The following is a 25,925-nucleotide window of genomic DNA, read 5'->3' as shown; positions in this document are numbered from 1 at the left end:
AGAACTCTTTATGGTACTCCAGACTGAGTGTTTCTCCCCTACAAGCACGAATTGGAATTACACGTTAACACCATGGACTGTATTTTGTATTGTAATTCAACATTACTGAACCTAGCTGTCTCAGCAGAGTATTTAAAGAACAAGGTTAATTAAGTAACAAACAAGTAGCTACCTACTGGGCGATGAACACCTTTATTTCTCATTGAGAATATTTGTAATATTCATGATTTAATGATCAAACCCTGCATTTTGGTATTTCAGTTCAGTAACAAATGAAGACTGTCTTAATTCCCAAAGCCTGGATCCGAACATCCCAGGAAAGGAGGTTTGGATCAATCTATGGAGTGGACTCTGGACCATTCCTGGTATACCGGCCTTAAACTTATCTTGACAAGCAACTGATGTTAGCGCAGTATCTGATATATATTACATTCTTTGATGATGTCAGAGATCTGCAAAGACTGAACTGTAAAGATTTGAAAGGCAGTCTGTGTGACACCAGTCCAAACTGCTCTGGTTCATTTCAGGAGTGCTTGTTAATATTGGTAGTGAGCACTAACTACATTGCTGCCTTCTCAAAAGCTAAACATTTCAGCTAATACCACGTCACGTTCATATCTTATTCAGATGTCGCAGGAGTTCTTGGCTTAGGACAGGTTGGGAATGAGCAAACCTCCCAACCAATTCAGCCTTCAAGCAGACAATCTTAGCAGCAGGAGTGTACTGGGGCACAGACGTAAGGAGTTAAATGCGGGTATGCTGTTAGAAAGCAAACACAAGACCTCTCATTCCTCCTTCACAGAGATCCAGATGACAAACGATGAGATGACTTGAAGCCAGGAGTGTGAAAAGCTGGAACCAGATGTCTGTAAGAAGAAAAGGCATTTGAGAGGAACCATTTTTGGAAGAAGGCAGAATCAGGCTATGGAAACGAGAGGGTCCTGGAAGTTTTGAAGTAAGGCACATCTATCTGCAAATGCAGAACCTTTAGTATTTTGCAGATACGGTAATTTATAATTTTTTAACACAGTACTAGACTTGACTATGCACAAAATAGCCTGTTACAATGCTGGGAAATAGGCTTCTGGTTCCTTAGTTTCCTTAATTGTATTTTGACGTTTTGCCAAAAAGAACGCTACACTGCAAGCTTCATGGAATGGTAACATGGCCCTGCCTGCAAGCGTCAACAACCCCTGCACCAGTGTTTTGGTAAGTCTAGTCTAAAAAAAAAAAAAAAAAAAAAAAAAAAAAAAAAGAGAGACCCTGGAAAGTCACTGCAAAAACTAGCTTTCTGCATTAAAGAAGAAATACATCCGAAAAGACCTCCAGAAACGATCAGCACATGCACAGACTTCTAAACAGCTGTTTTGGTTGCTTTTTCATTTTGCTTCAGGGTCGGTTGTTTTTGCTTAGCCAGGGCAGGAGGGACGAGTCTTTCATAATGCTGTGTCGTCATCTTCTCCAAAATCTCCCACCAAAAGCGAATGCTTATCTGGTTCATTAAGGACAATGCTGTTCACTGAACGCTTGTCTGAAAAAAGAGAATTTATAGAGGCTCTACTGTAATTGATGATTCGATCCATTAAGCTCAGTTTAGGAGAGCCTGTCCCAGTCTCATCAATTCCAACGTGGACGCTGATTTCTGATGGGCTCTTGTGCCTCATTTGGCCACGGGCACGGAACTCGAGTTTCTCAGCACTTGGTTTCTGGTACCTAAGGAAGGAAAAAACAAAAGATGCCAATGCATGTCAGGTTGAAGTAAAGTACACTAAAATATGGAAAGAAGCTAGCCTATGTGCTATGATCATGCACAAGCCAGAGACGTTTATAATTTGATCAATGATACGGCGATGAGTTTCATATTTTGCAAAGCTACTATGCAACCAGAAGCTAATTGAGTGCTTTTTGGCCAGGACACAGGAGAACAGGTAGAGCTGACCCGCCTCACTCAGTATTTAACTGCTTTGGTAGTGCTGAGCATCCCCAAAATGTAATGGCAAAGTGTACCTACTGGGAGCAGACCACGGTAGCTATCATTTACCAAATCTTCTGCTCTCCTTCTTCTGAAGCCTCCTGTGTTAACTAAAGAGCAGACAGTACCATTCCCATCACAGTGCTACACTCCTGCCTGCAGAGTGAGGAACAATAACACAACAACAAACGCAGCGGCAAAATGCAGTTTACTTACTGCAACAATCCTCAGTGTCGGTGTGGTGTTTACAGCCACATTGTCTCAGAAGCCAGCATGTCCTGACAAGATTTCTCACTAAGGCCACTAAGGAATTTTCCATTCTGAACCCACTTCCAATTTATATATTTCTCTTCACATTAGAAATAATTTTTTTTTTTTTTTAAACACTACTGTCTGAAGCACTTTGGACCAACTGACTCCTCAAGCAAGAACAAAACCAACTGCTGCTAAACACAGAACTGCCCGAACCATTCTTCAAAAAGCTTTGAAATCTGTCAGTCCCACGCTTATCTTCTGCCACTCAAAGCAAAGGGCCTCAGCTTCCAATCCAAATAACAAACCACAAAATTGTTCATACTCACATCTTTAAAAGCAAAGAAGAAAGCACAACAGAAACAGAGGAGGCAGCCATTGCTGCAGATCCCATCCAGGGCTGCAAAACCAAACCAATGGGCAGGAAGACACCTAGAAAAATAAAACAGCAAAAAGTTCAGAGCAGGAACACGTTAACACATACAAGTAAAATTAGATAGTCCACGTGAAACTGTATTTCAATATGTAAATAAATAGGATTTTAGTTTAGTGCTAAATAAGTGACAAATATTTAAGTATTTGTGTTCTATCTCAGCTAGAACCTACAGGTGAATACAGCTGGATGTGTCATTTCGTCAGTTCGAAGTTCAGAGGTAGCATGTCTTGCCCGCCTTGCAGCAATCTGCTTGTTTGCAGGATCAGGCTCATTCAATAAACCTTTTATCTTAAAAGTTATTTTCATGTGCTGAGCAAATCCATAATAGCCAGAATGTGGGAGGAGGACAGATCACAAGTCTACCACTGCAACGTTCCCAGGCAGAGACAGTCAGAAATAAGGACGACGGACACTCTTCCACACAATAGCAAACCACCACAATCCTCTACTCCCTAAGCGCAAACTCAGTACCACAGGGCAACATTCACTTACCAGCAGCTATGGGAACTCCAATGAGATTATAAATTAGAGCAAAGACAAAGTTGATCCGGATCCTTTTCACAGTTTTCCTTGATAAATCTATACTTGCTACCACATCCATCAAGTCATCCTGCAAGTTCATGTGTTTATTAGAGAAGTCAAAGAGAGGAAAAAAAGCATACATGTAGCATCACCACACTCCTATTTTAAAGCTGACTACCATGCACTGGATATAACAGACTACAGGTAGGAAGTATGCTGTAGGCTGCTCTAGTTTGTCTGCATAGAGCCCATGCAATCAGCGCCAATCTCATACCACATGTCATCATTGTCATCCAAATGACGTATATGCAGCACCACACAGGACAGCTCTAGACACTGACCACAGCTTCTGTCAAGGTGGTGGCGAGGCGTTGTAAGAAGTGACTATAACCTTGGAGGTACTGTGGAATGTTACTGAAATATAATTTATGTTTGCTGAAGGTCACGTCACTTTTTCCTCCTTTGCCCACTCTCAAACTTGAATTACCCCAAAATCTGTAGTACCCAGAAAACGGGGAAGTTTCCATCACAGGATAATTACCACGACACTAAAACAAGATGAAGACAATTCTTTGCTCCAGTTCTCCTGGCTCACGAAGGCTGTACACCTCAGCAGTGCTCTGAATCATTCAAGACATCCTGGGCCTTCTAACCCCTCCTATCATATCCTTTTAATGAAGCACTCTTATTTCTTACCTTAATTAGAACCACATCAGCTGCCTCAATGGCTACATCAGTACCCGTGCCAATAGCAATTCCCACATTGGCCATGGCAAGAGCTGGGGAGTCATTGATACCATCTCCAACCATGGCCACCCGTTTTCCTTCATCCTGTAATTGTTTCACTTTGGCTACTTTGTGTGAGGGAAGAACCTCTGCAAACACTTTGGTGATGCCAACCTACAGAGAGACAAATACGAAACTGTGTTGCAGGTTTTCTACCAGCTATCAAAGCTTCTGCCTCTAATAGTGTGACTAGGAAGGTTGAAACCCATGTTATCACTTATGAGCTAAAGACCAAACCCAGCTGATAGGAAAATAGCTCTGAATTCAAAGTTGATACTGTTTCCATTCAAAAAGGCTTCTTTAGTTCCCCTCCTTATTCTGAATTTGTTTATATTATTTTCCACAATACACCAGTTCTAAGCCAGCCACAAGCAAGATCAACATGACACAGCATGCTTCCTCTGTGTGGGTTGCAGCAAGCTTCAAACATAAACACATATACGTCCTCGTCACAGGACTAACTTCTCTTCTAACGCTTGGGAAACCCACACTTTTAGAAGACTGTAGTGTCTGAATTAATGAAAATATTTACTTTATACCCAGCCAGGCTATGTGGGATTCAAGGTCCCAATGTTTCTGAGCCTTGCCAGGTGCAGGGATGAGGAGGAGCAAGACCCAGACACTTGACCCAAGCTGGCCAACAAGATGATTTCATACCATGAATGTCACATTAAATATAAATTAGAAAGTTTGCTGAGAAGTTCTCTCTCTCCCTTGGTGGCAGTGGTTCAGAGAACTTCTTGCCCCATGCTGGACCCCTGAGACCTTCCTTTCCTCCCCAAGCTGTTGCGCTTGCAGCGTCCCACATTTGCTGTCCCCTGCTGGGAGTGCACAGCTTCCTGCTGATAGAATGGGCTGAGTAGAATCCTTGTATATTTTATATTGGTATCAAGATCAATACTGGTTCTGTAGTGTTATTAATGTTAATTATTTAGTAGTATTCTATTAAATCTGCTTATATTTCAGCCCTCGGGTTTCCTTGTTTTTTCCCCCCCAGTTCCCCTTCCCAGGTGGGGAGGGGTCATCGAGTGACAAAATAATTGTCTAAACGACAGTAAATTGTTGTGGGTTCCTCAAACCATAACAACGTATAACAGCTTACCTGAGAGGCAATAGATCTTGCTGTTTTGCTGTTATCACCAGTCATTAGGACAACTTCTAATCCCATAGTCTTCAAAGTGTGGACTGCCAGCTCCGCTTCTGGTTTCACAGTATCAGCAATAGCTATCAAGCCACAAAGCATTCCTAAAAGAACAGAAAGAAAGAATATGTTTGTAATAAAGATCTTTACTGCTTTAGGAAAAACACGTAACTTTTTTTTGCCCCAGTAAGACCAGTTCCAGAAACAGTAGTATCAACAGTAAAAAGCAGAATGAGAACAGATATCAGGGCAACGATGTTTAAGGCAATACAAAACATGGACTGTCCAACAGCAAGAAAAATATCCTTCTTTCTCCTTTCTTCCCCTTTGCTCTCTTTGAAGTCTCTGTATTATGAAACGCTCCTGTCAACTGAAAAAGGGCAGGAAGAAGTCTTTCTCATATCAAAGTGTTATAAAACTAATTATCTCTTTTCATCTTATTATTCTGCTTTGCATATTAACTGCTATGACATTATTACTTCTTGCTTTCTGTTTAAATAGTGACAAATAAACCTCTGAATAAAAAAAAAAAAAGAGACACAGCATTGAACTTACCATCAACAGCTGCTAGAACTGCTGTGCGACCTCTCCGCTCATGTTCCACCATGGCTTTATCAACTTCACTTGTAACAAGGAGGCAGTTTCTACTCATCCATTCCCGGTTCCCAATGAGAACAGAGTATTTTTGAGAAGTCAGAGAAGCTGAAGGAAGAAAATACAATCCTGCCATCATACAGATAACCAGGAAGCTTCCCTCCAGCTAATCCTACCCAGGTCCTCCCAGTATGCACAGAAATATCACTGCAGAGAATCCAAACAGAAAGTAAGTCTTTCTCAATGCTTTCTGCCCTCCCAATCTTTCCACATGTTCTTGACAAAACAGACACTAACATTTCTTCAGTAACGGGTAGTTACCACATCAGTGGACCAAGAATCACAGGTCACAGGACAGTAAAGGACGAAGTCCCTTTCTCAGTGCTTCTGATTTATATGTAACAGCCTGATATAGTTGAAAGATCTAGCAATGAGCTTTTCTTGGTTGAAAACCAGTCAGTTATGCAAATATACATAATTTTGGCTAGCAAATGGTAACTGGGGATGAAGCAAAGCAAAGCCACAGAGAGGTGAAATACAATTCCTGCATGATTTTCCAGCCCCATATTCAACATGTAACTTCAAACTGTATTTAATGAAAATGTTGCAAGTGATGTGTGAGCATGAAATAAACTAATGATCAACAATTTCAATGTGTGCCTTGATGCAAGCCCAGTTCTCCAGGGCAGAAAAAAGTGACCTCGTTCTTAAGGATCCTAAAGACACCAAAGCAAAAATTATCCCTTTTATTCTATAAACCAGAGTTAGCTTACTTGGTAGGTCAGCATCAATAATCAAAGCAGGCTGCATTGATTCGTCTGTATTTTCCTCAATTTTCACAAGTGTCACATTTTTAATATTGTTTTCTTCAACCATTTTATCTTTCCTGTAGAGTAATGCCTCAATATTGGTGACTTTACAACTAATGCCGCAGCCTGGAACCACCTGAAAATCTGTACATGTCCCAAGGGTTTCCGAGTCCAGTTCCTAAAGAAAAAGGACACAAACTGAGAAAATTTTGAAGTGTATAAAAGCATGCCACATTTATGAACCCCACAAAGTAAACTGCAGTCAAACTAGCTCTAACAGGAGCAGAGGAATAGTCAATCAATCATCAAAACATAAGTTTGAGCATCCAGTGCATCTGGTATGGCATTAAGTGATCTATGTGGCTCCACAATTTTCAGCTTTCCCAAGTGAATACCATCAGTTACTTTCTAAATGACACAAGACTATTCATACGTATTAAGTACTGCAAGAGAGTTCTTCCATAACACAAACAACTCATTGCCTGTACAAATAACCTACCTTTTTGCAGTATTTTGTTATTGCTACTCCAAGAGGATGCTCGCTATTACTCTCTGCAGTCCCCAGTATCGCCAGCATTTTATGATGTGGTAGTTGGTTACCCTCCACTAGAAACTTCACCTGCATCACTTCTGGAGTCCCATGAGTAATAGTACCTGTCTTGTCAAATACAACCACCTTCACCTGCAGCAAAACAGGAAGACTTAATTCAACAAAGCTTTAATGTACAGCTTCCTTAGAAAACCACCCAATTTACCCAAACTTCCTACCGTGTACTGATCATACATCACTGATGGACAACTGGCACAATGCCACCGAGACCAGCCGTTAAAGCTCTTGTCACAATAACCCACATTTCTTACCTTATGTGCCATCTCCAACGGCTCTCCTCCTTTGATCAGGATGCCGTTCTGAGCTCCTACTCCAGTACCAACCATCACAGCTGTCGGGGTGGCTAATCCCAGAGAGCAGGGACAGGCAATACACAAGACTGTGATAGAGGCTTGGAAAGCAAAGCGGATTATCACTTCGGCTGCAGAAATGCTCTTATTGTAACCCTAGTGACAGAAGTTTATTTTAGTAATACAGGAAGTTGAACAACAGAAACAGTGTATTCAACTACACATTGCCTTTGTTGTGAAAAAAAAAAATAATCTGCAAATAGATAAACTAAAGTATTAAAAAGTAAAGCACAGGCAAATTATGCAAAAGCTGCGATTAATGACTAATTAATGACTAAGTTCTGTTCTATACTGCATATACCCACAATCTGGTTTATTTATCGTACATTTTCCTAAATAAGGAACCACACAGTGTAACAACTCTTTTATGCCACAATGTAATAAAAGATACCCTATCAACTATATATATAATAACAAAGGAAGAGAATATGACGATTGCTTTCCTGGGAACTAATAAATTCTAATCAGAAATAGTCATGACCCAAGAAACCTGTGATCTAAGCAACCCTCAGGTACAAGTTAGGATCCTGATCCTCCTCTGCTATCTGTAATGAATACGAATTCCACTGATTTCAAAGATGAATTTACGTAGAGCTATACTAACAAAACTAGAATTGGAGCTTATGACACAAGGTATTTCTTTTCCCCTCAGAGAAGGAATGGAAACTGGGAAATTTTGATGTTTAGTATTTACTGGTTTTTTAATTAACTTTTTTTTTTTAAATACTAACTTCACGAATTGATTAATTACTGCAGATTCTCTTTAAGTATAAATGTAGAAGTGATACAGCATAAAAAAAATATACAATATGAAAAATATAATACTACTACTACTGCTAATATAATATCTATAGTCAGCAACAGCCTGCAACGATAATTCAGAAAGGGAACCATGCAGTCTAATAGACTTGTAGCCTAACTATTTTTGAAGTATTTCAGAAGGTGTTTAAGGAGACTTACTTACCAGAAAGTATTTTTCTACTATTTCAAAATCCACAAATCCAATTATAATCCAGGCAAAAAGGGTAACCACAGAGACAGCCACAATAGAAGGAACGAAGTAGCCACTAAGTTTGTCTGCAAATTGCTGGATAGGAGCCTAGGAAGGAGAAACACGTCAGCTTCAGTAACATTATGCGTACTCTCTTTTATGCCTTCAGACATAGATATAATCACAGCTTCTGTTTGCAGCACATTTGGCAAGCCACACTTTATAACTACATCTTCGCTTAACAAGATGATGAGACTTGGAACAGTAGACTACATGAAAGTCCTTATTCAGCAAGACACTTCATCATGCAACTGCAATTCAAATCTAAACAGTCTTAATCGCTCTTCAAATGATTTGGTATGCTGATGCCTAAATGATAAGACAAACCCCATATGCTTAATTTGACAATACTCTACCTTTGAGGTCTGGGCCTCCTCCACGAGTTTAACAATCTGGGAAAGAGTTGTATCAGCTCCGACATGGGTTGCTGAAATCAACAGTGATCCATTTTGATTAATAGAACCTGCAATAACTGTATGGCCAGGTTTTTTAGTCACAGGCATCGCTTCACCTAAGGAAAAGTCAATAGCAGACACTTAAGTATATTTTTCATCAATATTATTATAGCTACCAACTCGTAACATGCAATTAGAAGAGTGAGAACATCAGCTTCAACTTCCCTTTTTCATATTTGTTTAAAGAAAAACATTTTTACACTTGCAAAAAGCAAATGCTTACCTGTGATAAGAGATTCATCTACCATAGAGTGTCCTTCGATAACACGACCATCCACTGGGAATTTGCCTCCTGGGATCACTCTGACAATGTCACCTCGTTGAACCAGTTCGACATCAACTTGCTCTTCACTACAATGATGTACAGTGTTTTTAATAAGAGATTGTTAACTGAAGTTACCCAGGGAAAAGGAGTTGTTACTATACACAAAGCATAATCTCATCGGTCGACATTGTTAATATATATAAAAACTGTCACAAGAAAGGCCATTTTTAAGAGCACTATGATTATTTTATCATAATTTTATCTACTTTATCTCAACTGTAAAGTTGAGAAAATCCATTAATTTTCTTATTGCAGCAAAGACTAGCAAGATTCCAAAAAACCCAAATCAGAACAGTGTTGTTTTTTCTGCATTTTAACGTTTATATCTGGCAAGCCTGCCAGGAAATCTGCAGTTATTTGCTTCATAGTTCTATAGAATAGTAACATTTGTCTGTGAATTAAGCACATCAACAACAAAAAAGGAACAACAGAAAAAGCAAATGACAAAGCAAAATACCTTAAAAGAACGTTATCAGGGCCCAAGGTAACAATAGTAGCTTCAGTAGCTTGTAAGGAAATTAGTCTTGCCAGTGCTTCTGACGTTTTACCCTAGAATAATAATTTTCATATTTTTCTGACTATGCTATTGAAAAAAATTGCTGGGTAAATGACAACTACGTATGTTGTAATTTACCCTATTAAGAAAATACCTTCTGTAAACAGACTTATATTAAGTAATTTCATATTTTTACTAGTGTGGTTACTGAAGATGATTTTACAACAAAGAAGTTTAGAAGAACCTAACAAAACTTCTTCATGGGATTTTTTTTTTCAAAGGTACACAACATTCTGAAATGATTTTTAGTGTCCTGCAGCTTGTAGATATCACGGGCTTTTATTTTCCTTACCTTTGCAACATGCTCTAGCCACCGGCCCAAGGAGATGAACACAAACAGCATAGGAGGTGTGTCAAAGAAAGTCACAGGGTTTACTTTTGCTTTCTCAGCCATTGCAACTAGGAGAATAACAAAGGAGTAGGCAAACGCAATGGTGGTTGCCAGAACAATGAGCACGTCCATATTTGCAGTTTTGTGCTTCAGGGCTTTGTATGCCTGTATGTAGAAGTGCCAGCCTCCAAACATCTGTAACGAGAGCATCAGTTGTATTTTATACACACATTCATAACACACAGCAGCAGCATTTCCAGAACAGAGGGAGACAGCCATTTTATTTGTGTTATTTGCCTTCTCCATCTCTTCCTGAACGAAATCCCAGCTCTAGCTATGATCTCTACCTACCACAGCACTTGCAAATCTTCTCACCTCCATGCAGTTCCACCAGCTCCTCCCCATGCCCACCAGTGCAGCGAGGCACCTCTACACTGCCTGGCCTGCCCGTAAGGGCCCCAGCACCACTGATTTTGACAAGAGCAGTAGCCCACAACCTCAAAAGCATTTTCTATCTGCATAGTTACAGCCACTTCTCAAATTTAACTTCTTCATCATCTTCCATATTGAGTGTTTAAGCCCAATAAACTAGGAGTTGTCATATTCCTGCTTACCTGTACAGGGACACAGAGTAAAAACGACAGAAAATTCATAACGGACAATCCTGGTAGGAGCTGGTATTCCAGGACCATAGAGGAGTGAAGCGCCTCCATTTCCTCACTGCTCATGTTGTGATGTGCGTGAGCATCTGCAAGCTGACTGTCCATAACCATCATGTAAATCATCAGCCCCATGACAGGAATACAGAAGATGAGACTCACAACAAAAGACCTTTTCCACCTCAGATTTAAAAGAAGAAGAAAAAGAAATATTGTTTCACAGTCAAGTGCTGAATAACATTTTAGCTAGCAAAAGTCACCAAAAAAATTCATAACCGTACTGTTGATTAAAAAAGAAGACTCAAAGATGTTTACAGGATCTAAATATGTTCAGGAATACTTACTGCCTTATTTCCTGTTTGTGATCTAGGTGACTAGCAGATCTATCTTTTTTGACTAATGACGTAGCAAAACCTAAATCCTAAGGAAAAACGCATAAGGAAAAAAAAAGAACAGTCGATTTTTAAAGACACTTTGTGCTCATGTAAAGTTATTGCCAGATTATTGATGGTGCCAGCCTTACATTTCATTTCCTTTATTAACATTTCTGATACAACTGCTACTAGTTTTTATTTACCTTGCAAAGAAAGAAAAGCAACCCGATGTAGAAATCAACCCTTCTAGAACATTAAAAAGCTATTCTAAAATGTGTCTTTCCAAAATGATTATTCCTGAAGCACAGAAGTAGCAAAATCGAGGGACAAAGCCAAGAAACTTATTTCATCTCTCCTGCTACAGTACTCATGAATGTGCTTTATTTTTCTGCAAACCTATAGGTGATAAGTTTAACTCTACCATAGCCTGGCTTTCTTAGTGTTTCTGTTTAATAACTTCGGCAAAGTCATAATAGACCATTGCTTTTGTGCCAGAGCACACATATTATCTGCAGAAACCCGCACTAAGAAGATAGCAGATGGAAGAAGAGATTTTTTTTTCCTTTAATAGTCTTCCCTTCTTTTCTGTATGTAACTCTTCAAAGCACACTGGATATTTCGTAAGACTTGGTGCCTTCATGAAACTTACCTGTATCACTTGTATAACATCTCGAGGACCTATAATCTCAGGATCATATTTAATATGTGCTTTGTTGGTTGCAAGAGCTACCGAGCAGTATAAAACACCATTAGTCTTCATGAGGGTGGATTCTATTTTGTGTACACAAGAAGCACATGTCATTCCTCTCACCTGTAAAATAAAGGTTCCCTCCTGTTATCAAAACCACAGGTTACTCAGTAAATGCATCTTAAAAAGTAGGAAAAGAAAAAGTGCTTGTGACTGTCCTGAATTACTTATTGCATATTTCTGGGGTCTGAAGCAGCAAGATGGAGCTTTCCAGTTAAGGATGAGAGCACCACAGAGGAAGCATAGCACAGAGACAAGGTAAAGTTCTGTTGGCTCTTCAAGCTCAAGCTGGGGTACACTGAGCTAGCCTCAGCTACCAAAAGAAAATATATAAAAAAAATAATCAAAAAGCCACAGGACTATTTCTCCGACTTCAGTGTAGTAGCCAGCACAGTTTGCAGGCCAAGATATAGTTTGTGATACATACCTGATGTACTCTTATACTTTATTTTTTGTAAATTAAGCTCTATTATATGATTAACACTTTAGGAAGCAGATGCTTACACAAGCACATCCAATAGATAAAACCAATAAAGATGGAGGTGGTTGGTTTTAATTACTAGCTTACAACAAGTTCCAGAATTCCATCTCCTTCACCACAGTTTTCCATCACGGTAGCTCCAAATCCCAGTTCCCGTATGAGCTCTGCAATAGCTGAAGGGTGTATGACAGCAGGATTATATCTCACTTCTGCCTTTCCTGCCATTAGGGCCACAAGTATCGAATGTATTCCTAGTAAACAAAACGTGGGATTGGCAGATCATATTTAAAAAAAGCACGGTAACATCATGGCACAATAGCAATTTATTGAAATTGAGAAAGCTACCATATTGTAGGTACATATAAAGAAGAACATCATCATTTTTGGAAGATACATCAACAAAGCAGCAAAAGCACCAAAGTGTAGGTGTGACAGATCAAAGTATCACTCCATATGAGTTGCATGTTTTTAACAGTCCAATTACAAACATTCAAACTACGCTACATGAAAAGATGATCTATTTTTACTTAAAAGAAGTTCTTCTAAAATACAGTTCCACGTATTTTTCTGATCTGCATTTACCATTTCTAAAAGCCTCCTCTTCAAGACAGAAGATGTAAGAGAAAGGGCAGATCTAACAATGTGCAATCCTACTGTACGCTAAGTGAAAAGGATTTAGATTCATCCATTTTCTAGGATGAAAAAAAATTAAATTTCGGGTTAACCTGGGACACAGCCATCTTCATTACAATAATTAAACAGTCTACATTAATGACTTTTCATTACACCATACTCATGCAACTATTTGTTCCTGCAAATATAATCATCACACTGACAGAAGACAGACATAGTTGTCCTGACTCACAGAGCTAAAATTAACTTATGTCTCTTTAATCCATATTAATACTGTCCCTCTCTAATAGCTGCCTTTCTAATACAGACATGTCTATTTCTGCCTTTAAGTTGCAGACCTGGGCACATCCCTCCAGTAGAAAAGATTTGGTTTAATCTCAGAAGGACCCGTATTTGATCCCTATATTCTCTCTGGATCACTCCAACTCCTACTTTTGCAAAGGGAGCCTCTAGCCAGCATGCCCACAGAGCAGCAGGAAGGACATTGTTGTCACCCTGTGAACCTACGGCGAGCAGATCATGTTCTCACCCATGAAACACAGCAGCAATGGTACTTCTCTTGCCAACCCACCCATTAAGAACGCTGTGTAAAAACTAGATGGGTTCTCTGAAAGACAAGCTTAGAAATTCAACAGATTACACCGACATGTATCTTACCGTCTTCTCTTCTCAAATTTCTCTCAATGTTGGCTACACATGAAGCACACGTCATTCCTGTGACTTGGACATAGCACTTCGATATAGTCTTTGTCTCTTGCCTAGCAAGGTAGGCTGGGGACACTTTGGAGGGCGGCTCGGTTTTGTGAGATTCCAGCTGCACTTCGTGTGAGGGCTGAGCTATTGCCACAGAACGTTCTGCCTTTGCTGAAAAGGAGATTGCAATTCCTGACATTACCAATAGCCGTTGCAATGAGGTATGAGCTCGTACTGCACCAGCCATAAATACATGCTGCAACAAATTTAGACCAAAAAAGTGGTAATTGTACATGCCTTGTCAATCAATCAGATTCACCCATCTGTCAATTAAGAATAAGCAAGAGAAAACAAGACAAAGGGTTGGGCCACTGATGAACTTACAGACTTTTTTCTTACAATTTTTCCTTTTGCCTTTCTCCACTGTATTTGTCTGTTCTGTTGCACATCTTTTGTTCTCTTCTGTAGGCTGTAAGCTCAACCTCTGCATTGCAACCTTAATTTAAGACACAATTTTGTTGACTTTACCTGGGGTACAAAGCTGAATTTGTAAGCAAGTGCAAGTTTCATAAGCAAAGTCAGTGTTTTTGACCTTAGAGAAGGGCGTCCAAACTGCAGAGAACTGCTTCTTACAGCGATTCAGGAGATGCTATGTTTATGGGGCAGCAGAATGAGAGGAATTAAATGGGAGCACCTGACCACTTCTTGTTATTGTCATAAAATAGCTCACATACTGTACTTCTCAAAATTTAATCTTACTCAATCAAGAAACGGAGCTTCCCTGTCCCCTCAGGAAGCCTCGCTTCCTACTGACATTCACCTGTATTCTCACCATAAAAGTCTTCTGCATTCTACTGTCTAGCCATCTGCTCCCACTGTGCGATTCCTTTCAGAGTACCAGCCATCACAGTAAGAATCTGTACTGGTTTGGGCTGGGACAGGGTCAATTTTCTTCGTAGTAGCTCAGATGGTGCAATCTTTTGGATCTGCGACCAAACAGCGCTGGGAACACACCAATGTTTTCGTTATTACTGAGCACTGCTTGCACACCATCAGCAGCCTGTTCTGCTCCTTGCACCACACCACCAGTAAGTAGGCTGGGGTGCACAAGGAGTTGGGAGGGGACACAGCTGGGACAGCTGACCCCAACTGACCAAAGGGATATTCCATCCCATCTGACATCACGCTCAGCAGCAGAAGCTGCAGAAAGAAGGAGGAAAGGGGAATGTTTGGAGTGATGGCGCTTCTCTTCCCAAGTAACCGTTATGCATGATGACACCTTGGTTTCTTGCAGATGGCTAAACATCTGCCTGCCGATGGGAAGTAACTTGCTTCGCTTGCACACACAACTCTCGCTTTACCTGTTAAACTAACTTTATCTCAATCTGCAAGTCTTTGCTCTTTTACCCTTCTCCTCCCCATCCCACCAAGGGGGAGTGAGCAAGTAGCTGGATGATGTGTAGCTGCCTACCAGGGTTATCTCACAACATCATTTTAACCTCCTCAGTGATGTCCACACTCTTCAGATTCTCGTCACTCCTCAGCCTGGTTAAATATCCCCTCACTAGTTTCTCCACAGGAGCCAAGTTTTTGATAATTTGCTATTAATTAAACTTCAGCACAGCAATCCATAATATTTTTCATAGCTAGCAAAGCTCCAATTCCACATTCATGCCATGAATATTATACAGTAGCAAACTGGAGCACCAGTATTTATCTGACATATTTATACTTGCAGATATCTCAATCACTTTTAATAAGTCTGATGTATTAAAGGAAGCACACGTATATTTAATTATCTCATTGACAATGAAGATATAAAGCTTCTCTTGGCAAGCATGAAGTATACATCAACTGCTAAATTCCATCTTGGGTGGTACCAAATCCAAAACAGAACTGCATAATCCTTTTTGATTTAAAAGTTTAATATGTCATTACCTGATAAAGATGCATCAAATCCCATATCCTCTATTGAGGATCGCAAGTCTTCTGGGCTCGTTTGCAGAGGGTCGTATTCTATAGTCCCATTGCGATTCGAGAGAGAGACATAGATAGATTTTACACCTGCCTTTTGGGATATGACTCCCTCAATGGACTGCACACATGAGTTGCAAGTCATTCCTTCAATATTTATCACAACAACTTGAGTAAGTGGCTGGCTAGCATCCGTCAAAGCTGGATGAGAAGACTTCAGTGGAGACGCCAGCGTGGAGAAAAACGCTACATTTTCATATTCATCAGGAAGGCTGACTTTAAATGTCTCTGGAGACACTGCCTCTATGGCTTTTCTCAGTACGTCTATGCTAATTAAGTTTGGGTTATAGTTTATAATAGCAGATTTCTTCTCTAATGAAACAACTATACCCGTTACTGATGGGAGTGCTGATATGGTACTCTGAATATTGAGGACACACGAACTGCAGTGCATGCCATCAATTCTGAAGACAATTGTCTTTGTATCATTCACATTTGATATTTCTTTCAGTGCTGTCTCAGAGCCCTTGGTCTGAGGATTCCTCAGCCTTTCCAGGTCAATGGCACTGAGCCTGAGGGGTCTAGGCTGCTTTTTGAAAGATGCTGTGAAACCCGCAGCTTCAATTTGATGTTTTATTTCTTCTGCTGTAATTAGATGAGGGTGGTAGACAACAACAGCTTCCTGATTGTCCAGGGACACTGAAAATTAATCAATAAAAACAAGTGTGCATTACTGCCCTAAGCATAATAAGCCCGTTGTCCTAAGAACAGATCTTGTCAAAGCTTTCCAAGAAAGCTTTAAATGCTCAGAGATGTAACTCCAATGGGAAGGAGATTTAATTGGTTTGGTAAATATCAAACAATTTAGTTGTTCAAACATTTTTTGTCTAGTACTACACCAGTTTTCAACTCCCCTTTTCCTCAATATTTTGCTTTTTCTCCAGGACTTTCACAAATGGCATTACTATTTCTTACTAGATTTTATCAGGGGCCTGTGGCAATACACTGATGCCAAAGCTATTTCTACCACTACTTTGTCTTTTAGATACCATCACATATATGCCAATATTAATTTTTAATTTAACAGAAAAGATAAACTAAAATTAGTTACAGTACAAAAAAGACATCTGGTATTAGAGATTCCTATAACTGGCAATAAAATTATGGGACGTAACTACTCCAGGCCCCCTACCAAAATACAAAGCAAGCACTGAATACTGTCACACATGTAACAGCAGCAGCCTCACCATGATTAGGGCCCCTTTCTTCACTTCTAGTCCAAATTAAACATGTAAGTGAACACCTGGTACCACTAAGAGTAACTGTCACACTAAGCTATCTAATCTAAATCCAAGATACCTCCACAATGCCATCACAGAACAGCACGATCAACTTCAATACATATAAAAATACACTAAGGTTTTACCCTTAATTCGCTGAATTCCTTGCAATTTGCCAATCCTCCCCTCAATGGTGCTGGTGCAGGAATGACAGGTCATCCCCTCTACTTTCAGCCGCAACATAACACTACTTGCTTGAGACCAGCTGGAATCTTCACAAGTTCCAGGCGTTACCTCTGGTGCAGAGATACTTAAATCTACTCCTGGGACCATTTGGATAATCTGCTTGCCATTTATAATGGAAGAAATGAAAGTCACCACTGCAGTTTTTTGATCGGAGGACATTTTAACATCCATGATACCTTTGTTCTTTAGCAGTGTATTACAAATCTGTTTAGGTGTTAGAGCTGACTGAGTAGGAATAGTAACAAAAATAGTGTCAGGTATAACAGGTTGTTGGTTTGAATCAGCTAATGTAGCATCAAATCCCATGTCGTATATTGCTTCCTGCAGTGTTGCTGGAGTCTGCAGTTTTGAGTCATAAATGATGACTGCATTCTTATCCTCTAGGGATACCTTGCAAGGGAAAAAAAGCAAAACAATTTAGCAAACTGCAATACAAAGTGTTGAGAACTAATACCCTGCACAAGTCTAGGACTAGATTTAACTTGTACCTATGCTCGTCCAGTACAATTTTATCCATCACTAGTCACCTTGAAGAGTAGAACCATACCAATAGCCACCATAAACTAACTTCTGCTCACCTGTGCAAGAGCAGGCTAGAAAGAACAGGGGTTTTTCCCTCCCACCAGTTTCAGAATCCTTCACAAGTCTGTCTGGCCACTTTTACTTAAAACACCCAGACTGCACCAACACATTTAATGAAACTTCCAGAGCCAAACTCTCTTGAATTACAATGACTAACCCAATTCAATTCCAAAAGCAAAACAGCCCACAGAAAAAATTCCAATCACACATACAATTCTGCAGTTAATAGTAATTACCCTTAGGCTACGAGGACAGAAGAAAACACTCTTTGAGAAAACCCACAGATTTAAGTGGCAGTGAAAGAAGTCCAGTATTTCTAGGCATCTTAGGCACAGGCTGTAAACTTGCTATGAGCAATAAAGCGCACCAGACCTCACAGAACAAAATTCAGTTTCGAAATTTGATATATGACAAACATTAAAGAAGCTGGTTTTCCTCTCTCTGTACATTTTGGTGATCCAGAGACATCCTGATTTGGTACTAACCTTTCACATCAGATGGTACAAATATCCTTAATTTAATTTGCTCCCAACCAATGATACATCAAATGCAATTATTGCAGTTTCCAAAAGGGAAAGCCAATGCCTGCCAGAGGCCCAACACATTATCATTCAATTCTATCTTTTCTCTAGGCAAAGGTACAACCTAAAGACCACAGTCATGATTAAATTATACCAGTTAAATCATTTTAAGGACCACCTTTCTTCATTTTTGTCCCAATCATGGGCCTTAGCAGATTTAGCAACATAGACATTTATTGGTTTCATTGCAGTTGGAGGCAAAATAACCTAAATGCGAGTCTGTTTGTCTGTATTACCCATCTAACATTCATCTCTTTTGCTGACCTAATTCATAATCACTAAACAAACCCCTGTTTTATTATTCTCAGAGATTCTTCTGAAACAAATGATCTGGCTAAATTGAAGTTCTGATGCTGTAAAGAGGATAATTACTAAATATGACCTCTTAAAGTTTCTTATAGTCCTGTTCTACTTAGTCTAAGTTTTTGTAATATATTTTCTTGCCCAAAGTAGTTTTAGAAATAGTATTCAGCTTTGGGATAAGCTATTTACCTTAAAACCTAAATACAAAACTCTTAGTACTGTCCTTTTAAAAACCTGCTTCATTCCTTATGTAAAAGACACTATGGAATGCATATCGTCTTCAATCAAGTTAAAGTATGAATCTCTCCTCCTATCTGAAGTCATCTGTGTATTCTCAGAAATTAGCTGAAACAATTAAAAAAAGCAAGGTTGACAAGATTAAATCTTTTGCTGGAGTAAGGGAGAAAAGGAGGATTCTGAAGTCAGTTTATTTGGGGTTATTATTTTCCAGGCCGCTTTTAGCATTCATTTGACTTCATTTCATGCTTGCAGATACCTACTGATTTATGTGACCATACCACATCACAGATGTTAATGTTGGTATCCCTATTTCTCAACCAGTCTGTTTAGTAATCTAAGGTTCTGGTGTCAGAACATAGCCTCCTGTCATGTTAAAGCTCCATTACAGCTGAAGGAAGATAGAAATATTACATGTCTTGCAAATATTTGCTGTTGTTCACCAAAATTTCAGTGTGCATACGTGAACTCCTACTCCAGGCACTGGTACTAACAGTGCATCATTTGCCTTTGTACAGAATTGTGCACCACAATCACAGAACGCTTCTGAATCTGTGCAAGGGACCTCTGTGTACCATGAGTTTGAAAGAAAAGGCTGGAGGCTTGTGAGCAAATACTAACACTTATTCAGTATAAGGGACAAGGACAGTTTGCTTTTTTCACCAGTGGCTTTTGCTTTATCTTATTTAAAAGTTTCCTGTTCTTGCCTTGCCCCCCCCCCAACTTTTTTCTCATTACTTCACAATACTGAATTAATTGTAAAGCAGAAAATTATTTGAGAGTAACAAACAGATAATCACGGAATCTTCAGAGTTGGAAGGGACCTCTAGAGATCATCTAGTCCAACTCCCCTGCTAGAGCAGGATTGCCTAAAGCACATCCCTCAGGGCTGCATCCAGGCGGGTCTTGAAAACCTCCAGAGAAGGGGACTCCACAACCTCCCTGGGCAGCCTGTTCCAGTGCTCTGTCACCCTCACTGTAAAGAAGTTTTTCCGTGTATTTGAACGGAACTTCCTATGTTCTAGCTTGTGCCCATTGCCCCTTGTCCTGTCGCTGGGAACCACTGAAAAGAGCCTGGCTCCGTCCTCCTTAAACCCACCCTTTAGATACTTGTAAACATTAATCAGGTCCCCCCTCAACCTTCTCTTCTCCAGGCTAAAGAGTCCCAGCTCTTTCAGCCTTTCCTCATAAGGGAGGTGCTCCAGTCCCAATGGCAATGCCAATGGCAATGACTGCCAGTCCCAATAATGGCAGCTCCCATTGCAGTGAAGTAAGCCCTTGTTTTTCTCTTATACCAGAAATACACGAACGCACTTCTAACATGACCCTCCCATGAAACATACAGAATATACTCTTTCCACATATTTTCCTCCCTTGGTCCATACTTCATCATGGCTTCTCATATAAGAGCAAAGCTTTGTAAGAAATAGTGATCGCGTTACTTACTTTAACGTTACGGACACCATTCATCTTCCCGACATGCTGTTCAATGGTTTGAACACAGGAATTGCATGTCATCCCCTCCACACCGATGACTATAGATTTTGCCTCCATTGTGAAGTCTACTCAAGTCTTCTCATTGCTGTTGGCCAAAACCAATAAAGACATTTGTTCTTAAATCATTTCACAAAGACTGAAGTGAAAACAGGCGTTTAACAGATGAGGTACCTGGCCAAATGTAATTCTAGCAGATGTCAAAATCTGAGCAAAGCTGAACAGGAAGCAGAACTTTAGGTATTTATTCCTATGAATTTTCAAAAAGGGAAAGTGTTCAGACATTTATTATTTGATTTGTGTTACAAGCAAGATGATGCAATTGCATGCAGCAAGCCACAATTCACCAGTGCACGAGATGAAACTGTAAGGAGTTTCAGCAAGTGAGAAAGAGAGACACCAGCTCTTGCAACGCTAGAACGATAGAGGACAGCACGTAAGTCACAGTGGCACAGGTGACGATCATGTTTTTCCACATTTATATCTCATATATTATCCTATGCTGGCAAAAACAAGTGATACTGAAATTAGCCCGAAGAAGCAAATCAAGCTTTTTCCACATCTCATTCAGAAAAATCTAATTTCTGCTCCTCTGAAGATTACCATTTTTATTTGTGCTCACAAAAACAAGCCCAGAAACAAATGACTGAACCCAAATCAAATTAATTTGTAGAAATAACGGCTAATGCAAAGGACTTCTTTTGTTCAATGCATACTGTTAAGTAGCAGAGGGGGGAAAGAGGGCAAAGGAAGTGATTTCCAGATATTTTTTTCAAGCTTTTGAAAATTCACATTATTTTTTCCAATGACAGGTTAGTGACCAGGAAAATGATCACAGCCGGCTGCTTAATGTTTGGCTGCAGTGGAGGCAACAGCAAATTTTGATGATTAACAGAACATCTAAAGTCAAACACGTGTTTAACTTGTTTTTTTACCCTGGGGACTTATCTGGGAAAACTAAATTACATTAAGCATTAACAATGTTTAATAACATTAATTTGCTCGCTCCTTGGTGACATTTCATAACCGTTCCCTGTTAAGGAAGGTCTGAAAGTTTCTGGTTTCGGTTTGAGACATGCTACAAACCATGTAAGAATACAAGAATGTTTCATCATAGAAGCAGGTTTATCCCACTGATGCACAAAACTAAATGCTGAAGCTTAATCAACAAGAAATAAAGACAGTATAAACTTCCGAATTACTGAAATTTCCAATAGATGAAAAACATATTTTTTCTTTTAATTGCATTTCATGTGAAGAGCCAGGAACACACTGCAAATTTCTGTAAGCCACTAACTTGTGGAAGAACTTAACTATAATTTCTAGGTCAAAAAAAAAAAATTCACTATGTAAACAACATGGAAGATAGTCTGAGAAGTTAATTTTAAATATGCTATAGTCAGTAGAAAACAGGAACAATAACTCATCCCTGATAAGAACAGGAAAAAGACAACTCTACTCAGATAGTTATTACAGATCTCACTTCTCACCTATTCTTACAAGACCCAAGTTATTAGAAACACACACACAAATATTTGTATGTAAATATTCACAACTTACAGAAATATAGAACTGTCACCTGACACACAAGAGAATTATGAGACAGCAGAAGAGTATATTTTAAGCAAAATTCACATTGCAGGTCCTTTCTCGGGCTCATCTGCTATAAGCTTCCATGTCATCATATCGAAATATGATCCTTACTGATTACCTCAGTTCTTCCCTAAGGAATGTTCAGTCCACAGAGAGCAAACAAAGACACAGTTGTAACTCCACAGTCAGGAAGCAATGAATACTCCCACAAGGCTGAAGTACAGATAAAGTTTCAAAAAGTACTTGATTTACAGTGTGTTTTGTGAGCACAACCGGACACATCCAACTAACTAAAATGACACACAACAGCTTATCACAGACAGAATCAATCTGTCCTCTAGTAAGGTTTGGACAGAAGTAAATCTACAAGCGTTTCAGGTACATAATCAACTTGATGTGGATCACAAGTTGTTTTAGAGAACAATAATGGTTTTATTCTTAACCAATGCATTGCTCCATCTATAAAACACCTTCATCATCAATTTGTAAGAATTTTAGGATTTGACAATGCAAACAAATGGCAGCCCTCCCCCATTTATCTAACAGCTACGTAGTTCAAATACAAGAAACCAAAAGACTTCAATCCAACTGCTGCTGTTTTGGAATATCACCTAAAGCAGCTTCATCTTACGAAGCGCCTTGGCTTCAAACAAACTCAGTAAAAGCTTACTGTATTCTCTACTATTTACTGCTTAATACCTTTGGAAACTCCCATTTTCTATTCTCTTTCATGACTTTCACCTGTGTTTTGCAGTACACAACCCAGTAGTACTTCCTTGTTTGTATATTAATCCCACCAAAGAAGCAGCAGAGCCCTAGAAATAATCTGGCTCTGCAATAGTGCAGAACCGAACACAGTAGACTACGTGTGGAGGAGTGATGCTCAGTGACAGAACAGGAGGCATACAAAGGATAATTAAAACCAAAACGATATCTGGAGACAGTCATAAGTCCTTATATGTTTTTATCAGGTACACTTTTAGGCTTAATGCTTGGGTTGCCTGTGTGCAAGTTAAAATCCAAACATTTCATTTTCCTGAATAAAGTCAACTAGTGTTCTATTAAGTGAATGAAGCAACAGAAAGAAAAAATATTTCTGCTGCCAACAGCAATTGCTCCCTATGGAAAGGAAAATTAAACAGTGGTCAGGCACAAGGTGACTGAGAAACTCGGATTCATCTCTGTGAACCATTTTTTTTGACGTGCTTACAGCAGTCTTTGTAAGTAATACATCTGAAGCAAGGTAAGGATTGATGAAGTCAAAGTCATTCACAACCTCACACTACCAAAAAAAAAAAAGAAATTATGAGCAATGTGAAGACGAAGTTAAAACAGTGGTAAAAGCCCAGACTCTCACCTTACTCCCCCAAAAACACTTCAGTGCTTCTAGTATCCCAGCTAACCCAGGCATCGCAGGGTGACAAAGCACTGTGCACCACAAACACACCTTGTGCCTGTTCTAGGACCGTAAGGATGCTTAACTGGGAAGCACACAATGTTTCTGGCTGAGTGTACAACTTCAGTTTTCACCGAAGTCTTCTATAGATAATTACCTTGAATTTATAGCTTCTGAAACTGAAAGAGGTCAAAGCCAGGCAAAAATCGCACAAATGCCAGAAACATCATCTGTCAGATTTAACTTCAGCCTCTGGATTCTATTAAATTTCTAAATGGCTGAGTCCTACTTTATAGCTTGCTTTATTTATGGCAGCAGAAAGATACATTACTAATTATATTAAATGGAAAAAAGGTACCTGTCCCTAAAACTCTGCAAAGACATATGAAAAAGAGCAAAGGACAGCACAAAAGGAAAAAGCTGTATCACCTCACCCTTGCGCTTACAGAAGTGCTGGAGGACGGGTTACAGGAGGTCTGGTGGAATGCAAAAGAACAAGGTTTTATTACGCTCATTGGCAAACAATTACATTTGAAAGTATGACTAGATATATGAGGCTTAATCACCGAGGGAGAAACTGCACATCTATAATAAATACCTGCCACAGAGAGCTACATGGTACTCTAAATAGGTTGCAATTCATGTTGCTCAAGATTTTAACGAGTCTTGCTTGGTCAGCAGACTATGGAAACTGCTCTGAGGGACCTGATTTCTATACAAGCCAGCTGAAAGAAAACCAAACAAAACACCTTGAAACCATTCTACTTCATTTCTAACAAGAGTTTTAGAATACTTGAGACAAATTCTTAGCAAATCCTGTTATTTCTTTGTGTCCTTCCACTACCTCTTCCAGTCGGATTTTTGGAGAACGTGAACGTTCCCCTGGAAGAATCACAGCAAATATCAGGACAGAATATAATTTATAAACCCTGGTCATATGAGCACACTAAGGCCAACTGGGGCTCCTCTTTCTTGAGCTTAGTCTCAAAAAGCAAGGCAGAACAATGTGGAATACATTATTTAAGTGAAAATAAGAAGAATAAACCAGCAAATGACACGTAATGCTAGTTTTTACTTTCCCAGTTCACCACCTGGGAAGGAAAAAAGGTTTACGTCTTTTCTCTACAAAGTATACTGTAATTATCAATTTAATCAAATTGCATTTGTGCTCACACTAACTTCCACATTGCCAAACAGAAAAAATTATTTCTTGGTTTATTTACATTCAGAAACACAATTCAACAAGTATTTAAGTACAGACATGAAATCTTTGGTGACTGCATAAAAGATTTTAAGAAACTTTTCACTAATAATTACGGGCAATTTCCAGAACACGCGTACAGAGAAGCAATAGTTGTGTTTGCTCTTGCTCATTTTAGTGAGATTTTACACTACAGCATCGTTAACAACTATTTGCCCAGAATACTTACAGTATGTTTTTAATGAAAACATCAGAAAAATGTACTTGTGCACACAGTACTGCCATCACAATGCAAAACACTAAGTAAGACGTTTCAGAGGTACAAGTTAAGCAGCAGGGTCTCAGGGAAGAGGCTCTGTAACTTGTGCACTCAAATGGATCACAAGTCTTTCTCTGAGGATCGCAGCGGCAGCAGGGGTACTTTTTCAGGCCCACCAGTGAGCGCACACTTACTGTGCACCACGCAGCAAGGAGATCTCCCCGAGGCGCGGGTGCCCACCGGTCAGCACAGCCTGTCGTGCTTGCCCTCAGCAGCCTGACCCTGCCCAGCCCGCCGGCACTGCCTGCATCCTAAGGGAGCCACAGGCGCGCTGGGGGGGCTCCCGCACCGCTGTTTGCCTAGCGCCGGGAAAAATCCCGGAGGCAGAAGCAGTTTGCAGTGAGGCGGCTGACCAGGAAATACCGCCCTGGGCTCAGAGCCCTCGGTCGGTGGGTCGGTCTGCTGCCGAAACGCCGAGTCACCCCCTGCTCACCCCCCGAAGCCCACGCCGGCTCCCCCGGGAGGAGCCACATGCCACGGTTCTGCTGGGAGCCGGGGGGCTTCACCACCCTTCCTCGCTGCTCCGCAGCGGGGTGCGGAGAGACCCGCGGCCGAGCCCCAGCTGCTCTTTTTGGGCCTGGACCCCCCACGGGGCGCCGAGGGACGGGGCGCCCCCGACCCGCGGCTCAGCCGGCGGGACCCGCCCCCGCCCCCGCCCCCACCCCGCGCTGAGGGGACACGTAGCGCAGCATACCCCCTCCCCGCACCCTCTCTTCCCGGGAGGCCGTGACACCGTCCCGGGCCGCACTCACCGGAGGCTGCGGGCGGCTCCGACGGCCTCTCCCCGCTGCGGGGCGGCGCCTGGCACTTTGCGCTATACGACCGGACAGCCCCGTCCCGCCCTGACCCACCGGCAGCGCACCGCCACGTGACCGGCGCGCACCTCGCCCCGCCCGCTCACGTGACAACAGCGCAGCGGGGCACGTGACGGCGACTTGATG

General features: G+C 40.5%; 1 protein-coding gene across 3 annotated transcripts; it reads right to left on the bottom strand.

Moving 5' to 3' along the window:
- Positions 1–736: 736 nt before the first annotated feature.
- ATP7A (ATPase copper transporting alpha) lies at positions 737–25,887 on the bottom strand. Of its 3 annotated transcripts, XR_012588967.1 has the most exons (25): positions 25,737–25,887; positions 23,899–23,940; positions 20,428–20,563; positions 17,179–17,668; positions 15,717–16,451; positions 13,743–13,949; positions 12,540–12,703; positions 11,873–12,034; positions 11,194–11,270; positions 10,805–11,030; positions 10,152–10,385; positions 9,761–9,852; positions 9,202–9,329; positions 8,880–9,034; positions 8,437–8,571; positions 7,374–7,568; positions 7,012–7,194; positions 6,477–6,690; positions 5,665–5,811; positions 5,071–5,213; positions 3,879–4,082; positions 3,153–3,270; positions 2,554–2,656; positions 1,324–1,713; positions 737–866 (listed from the first exon to the last, which is right to left on the bottom strand). XR_012588967.1 is itself a non-coding variant. In XM_074600151.1 (23 exons), the coding sequence occupies exons 2-23, from the start codon at positions 20,533–20,535 to the stop codon at positions 1,437–1,439; spliced, it is 4,497 nt and encodes a 1,498-aa protein (XP_074456252.1). In that variant the 5' UTR covers positions 20,536–20,563; positions 25,737–25,883; the 3' UTR covers positions 1,288–1,436. The 3 variants fall into 3 exon arrangements, 1 of the variants encoding a protein (XP_074456252.1); XR_012588966.1 differs by lacking the exon at positions 23,899–23,940 and having other exon boundaries at positions 25,737–25,883; XM_074600151.1 differs by lacking the exons at positions 737–866; positions 23,899–23,940 and having other exon boundaries at positions 1,288–1,713; positions 25,737–25,883.
- Between the last annotated feature and the right edge of the window lie 38 nt (positions 25,888–25,925).

Source organism: Larus michahellis, chromosome 9 (assembly GCF_964199755.1).
Source record: "Larus michahellis chromosome 9, bLarMic1.1, whole genome shotgun sequence".
Taxonomy (NCBI): domain Eukaryota; kingdom Metazoa; phylum Chordata; class Aves; order Charadriiformes; family Laridae; genus Larus; species Larus michahellis.
This window is presented reverse-complemented; position numbering and strand designations above follow the sequence as displayed.

What these genes read in the sequence shown, in the direction of transcription:
- ATP7A (XM_074600151.1), bottom strand. Translation starts at nt 20,535, where the DNA reads ATGGAGGCAAAATCTATAGTCATCGGTGTGGAGGGGATGACATGCAAT. An exon ending in AGATGAATCTCTTATCACAG is followed by an intron (nt 9,035 to 9,201) that starts GTAAGCATTTGC and finishes ACTTTTCCTTAG; the next exon opens with GTGAAGCGATGCCTGTGACT. An exon ending in TCTTCTTTGCTTTTAAAGAT is followed by an intron (nt 1,714 to 2,553) that starts GTGAGTATGAAC and finishes TTCCTTCCTTAG; the next exon opens with GTACCAGAAACCAAGTGCTG.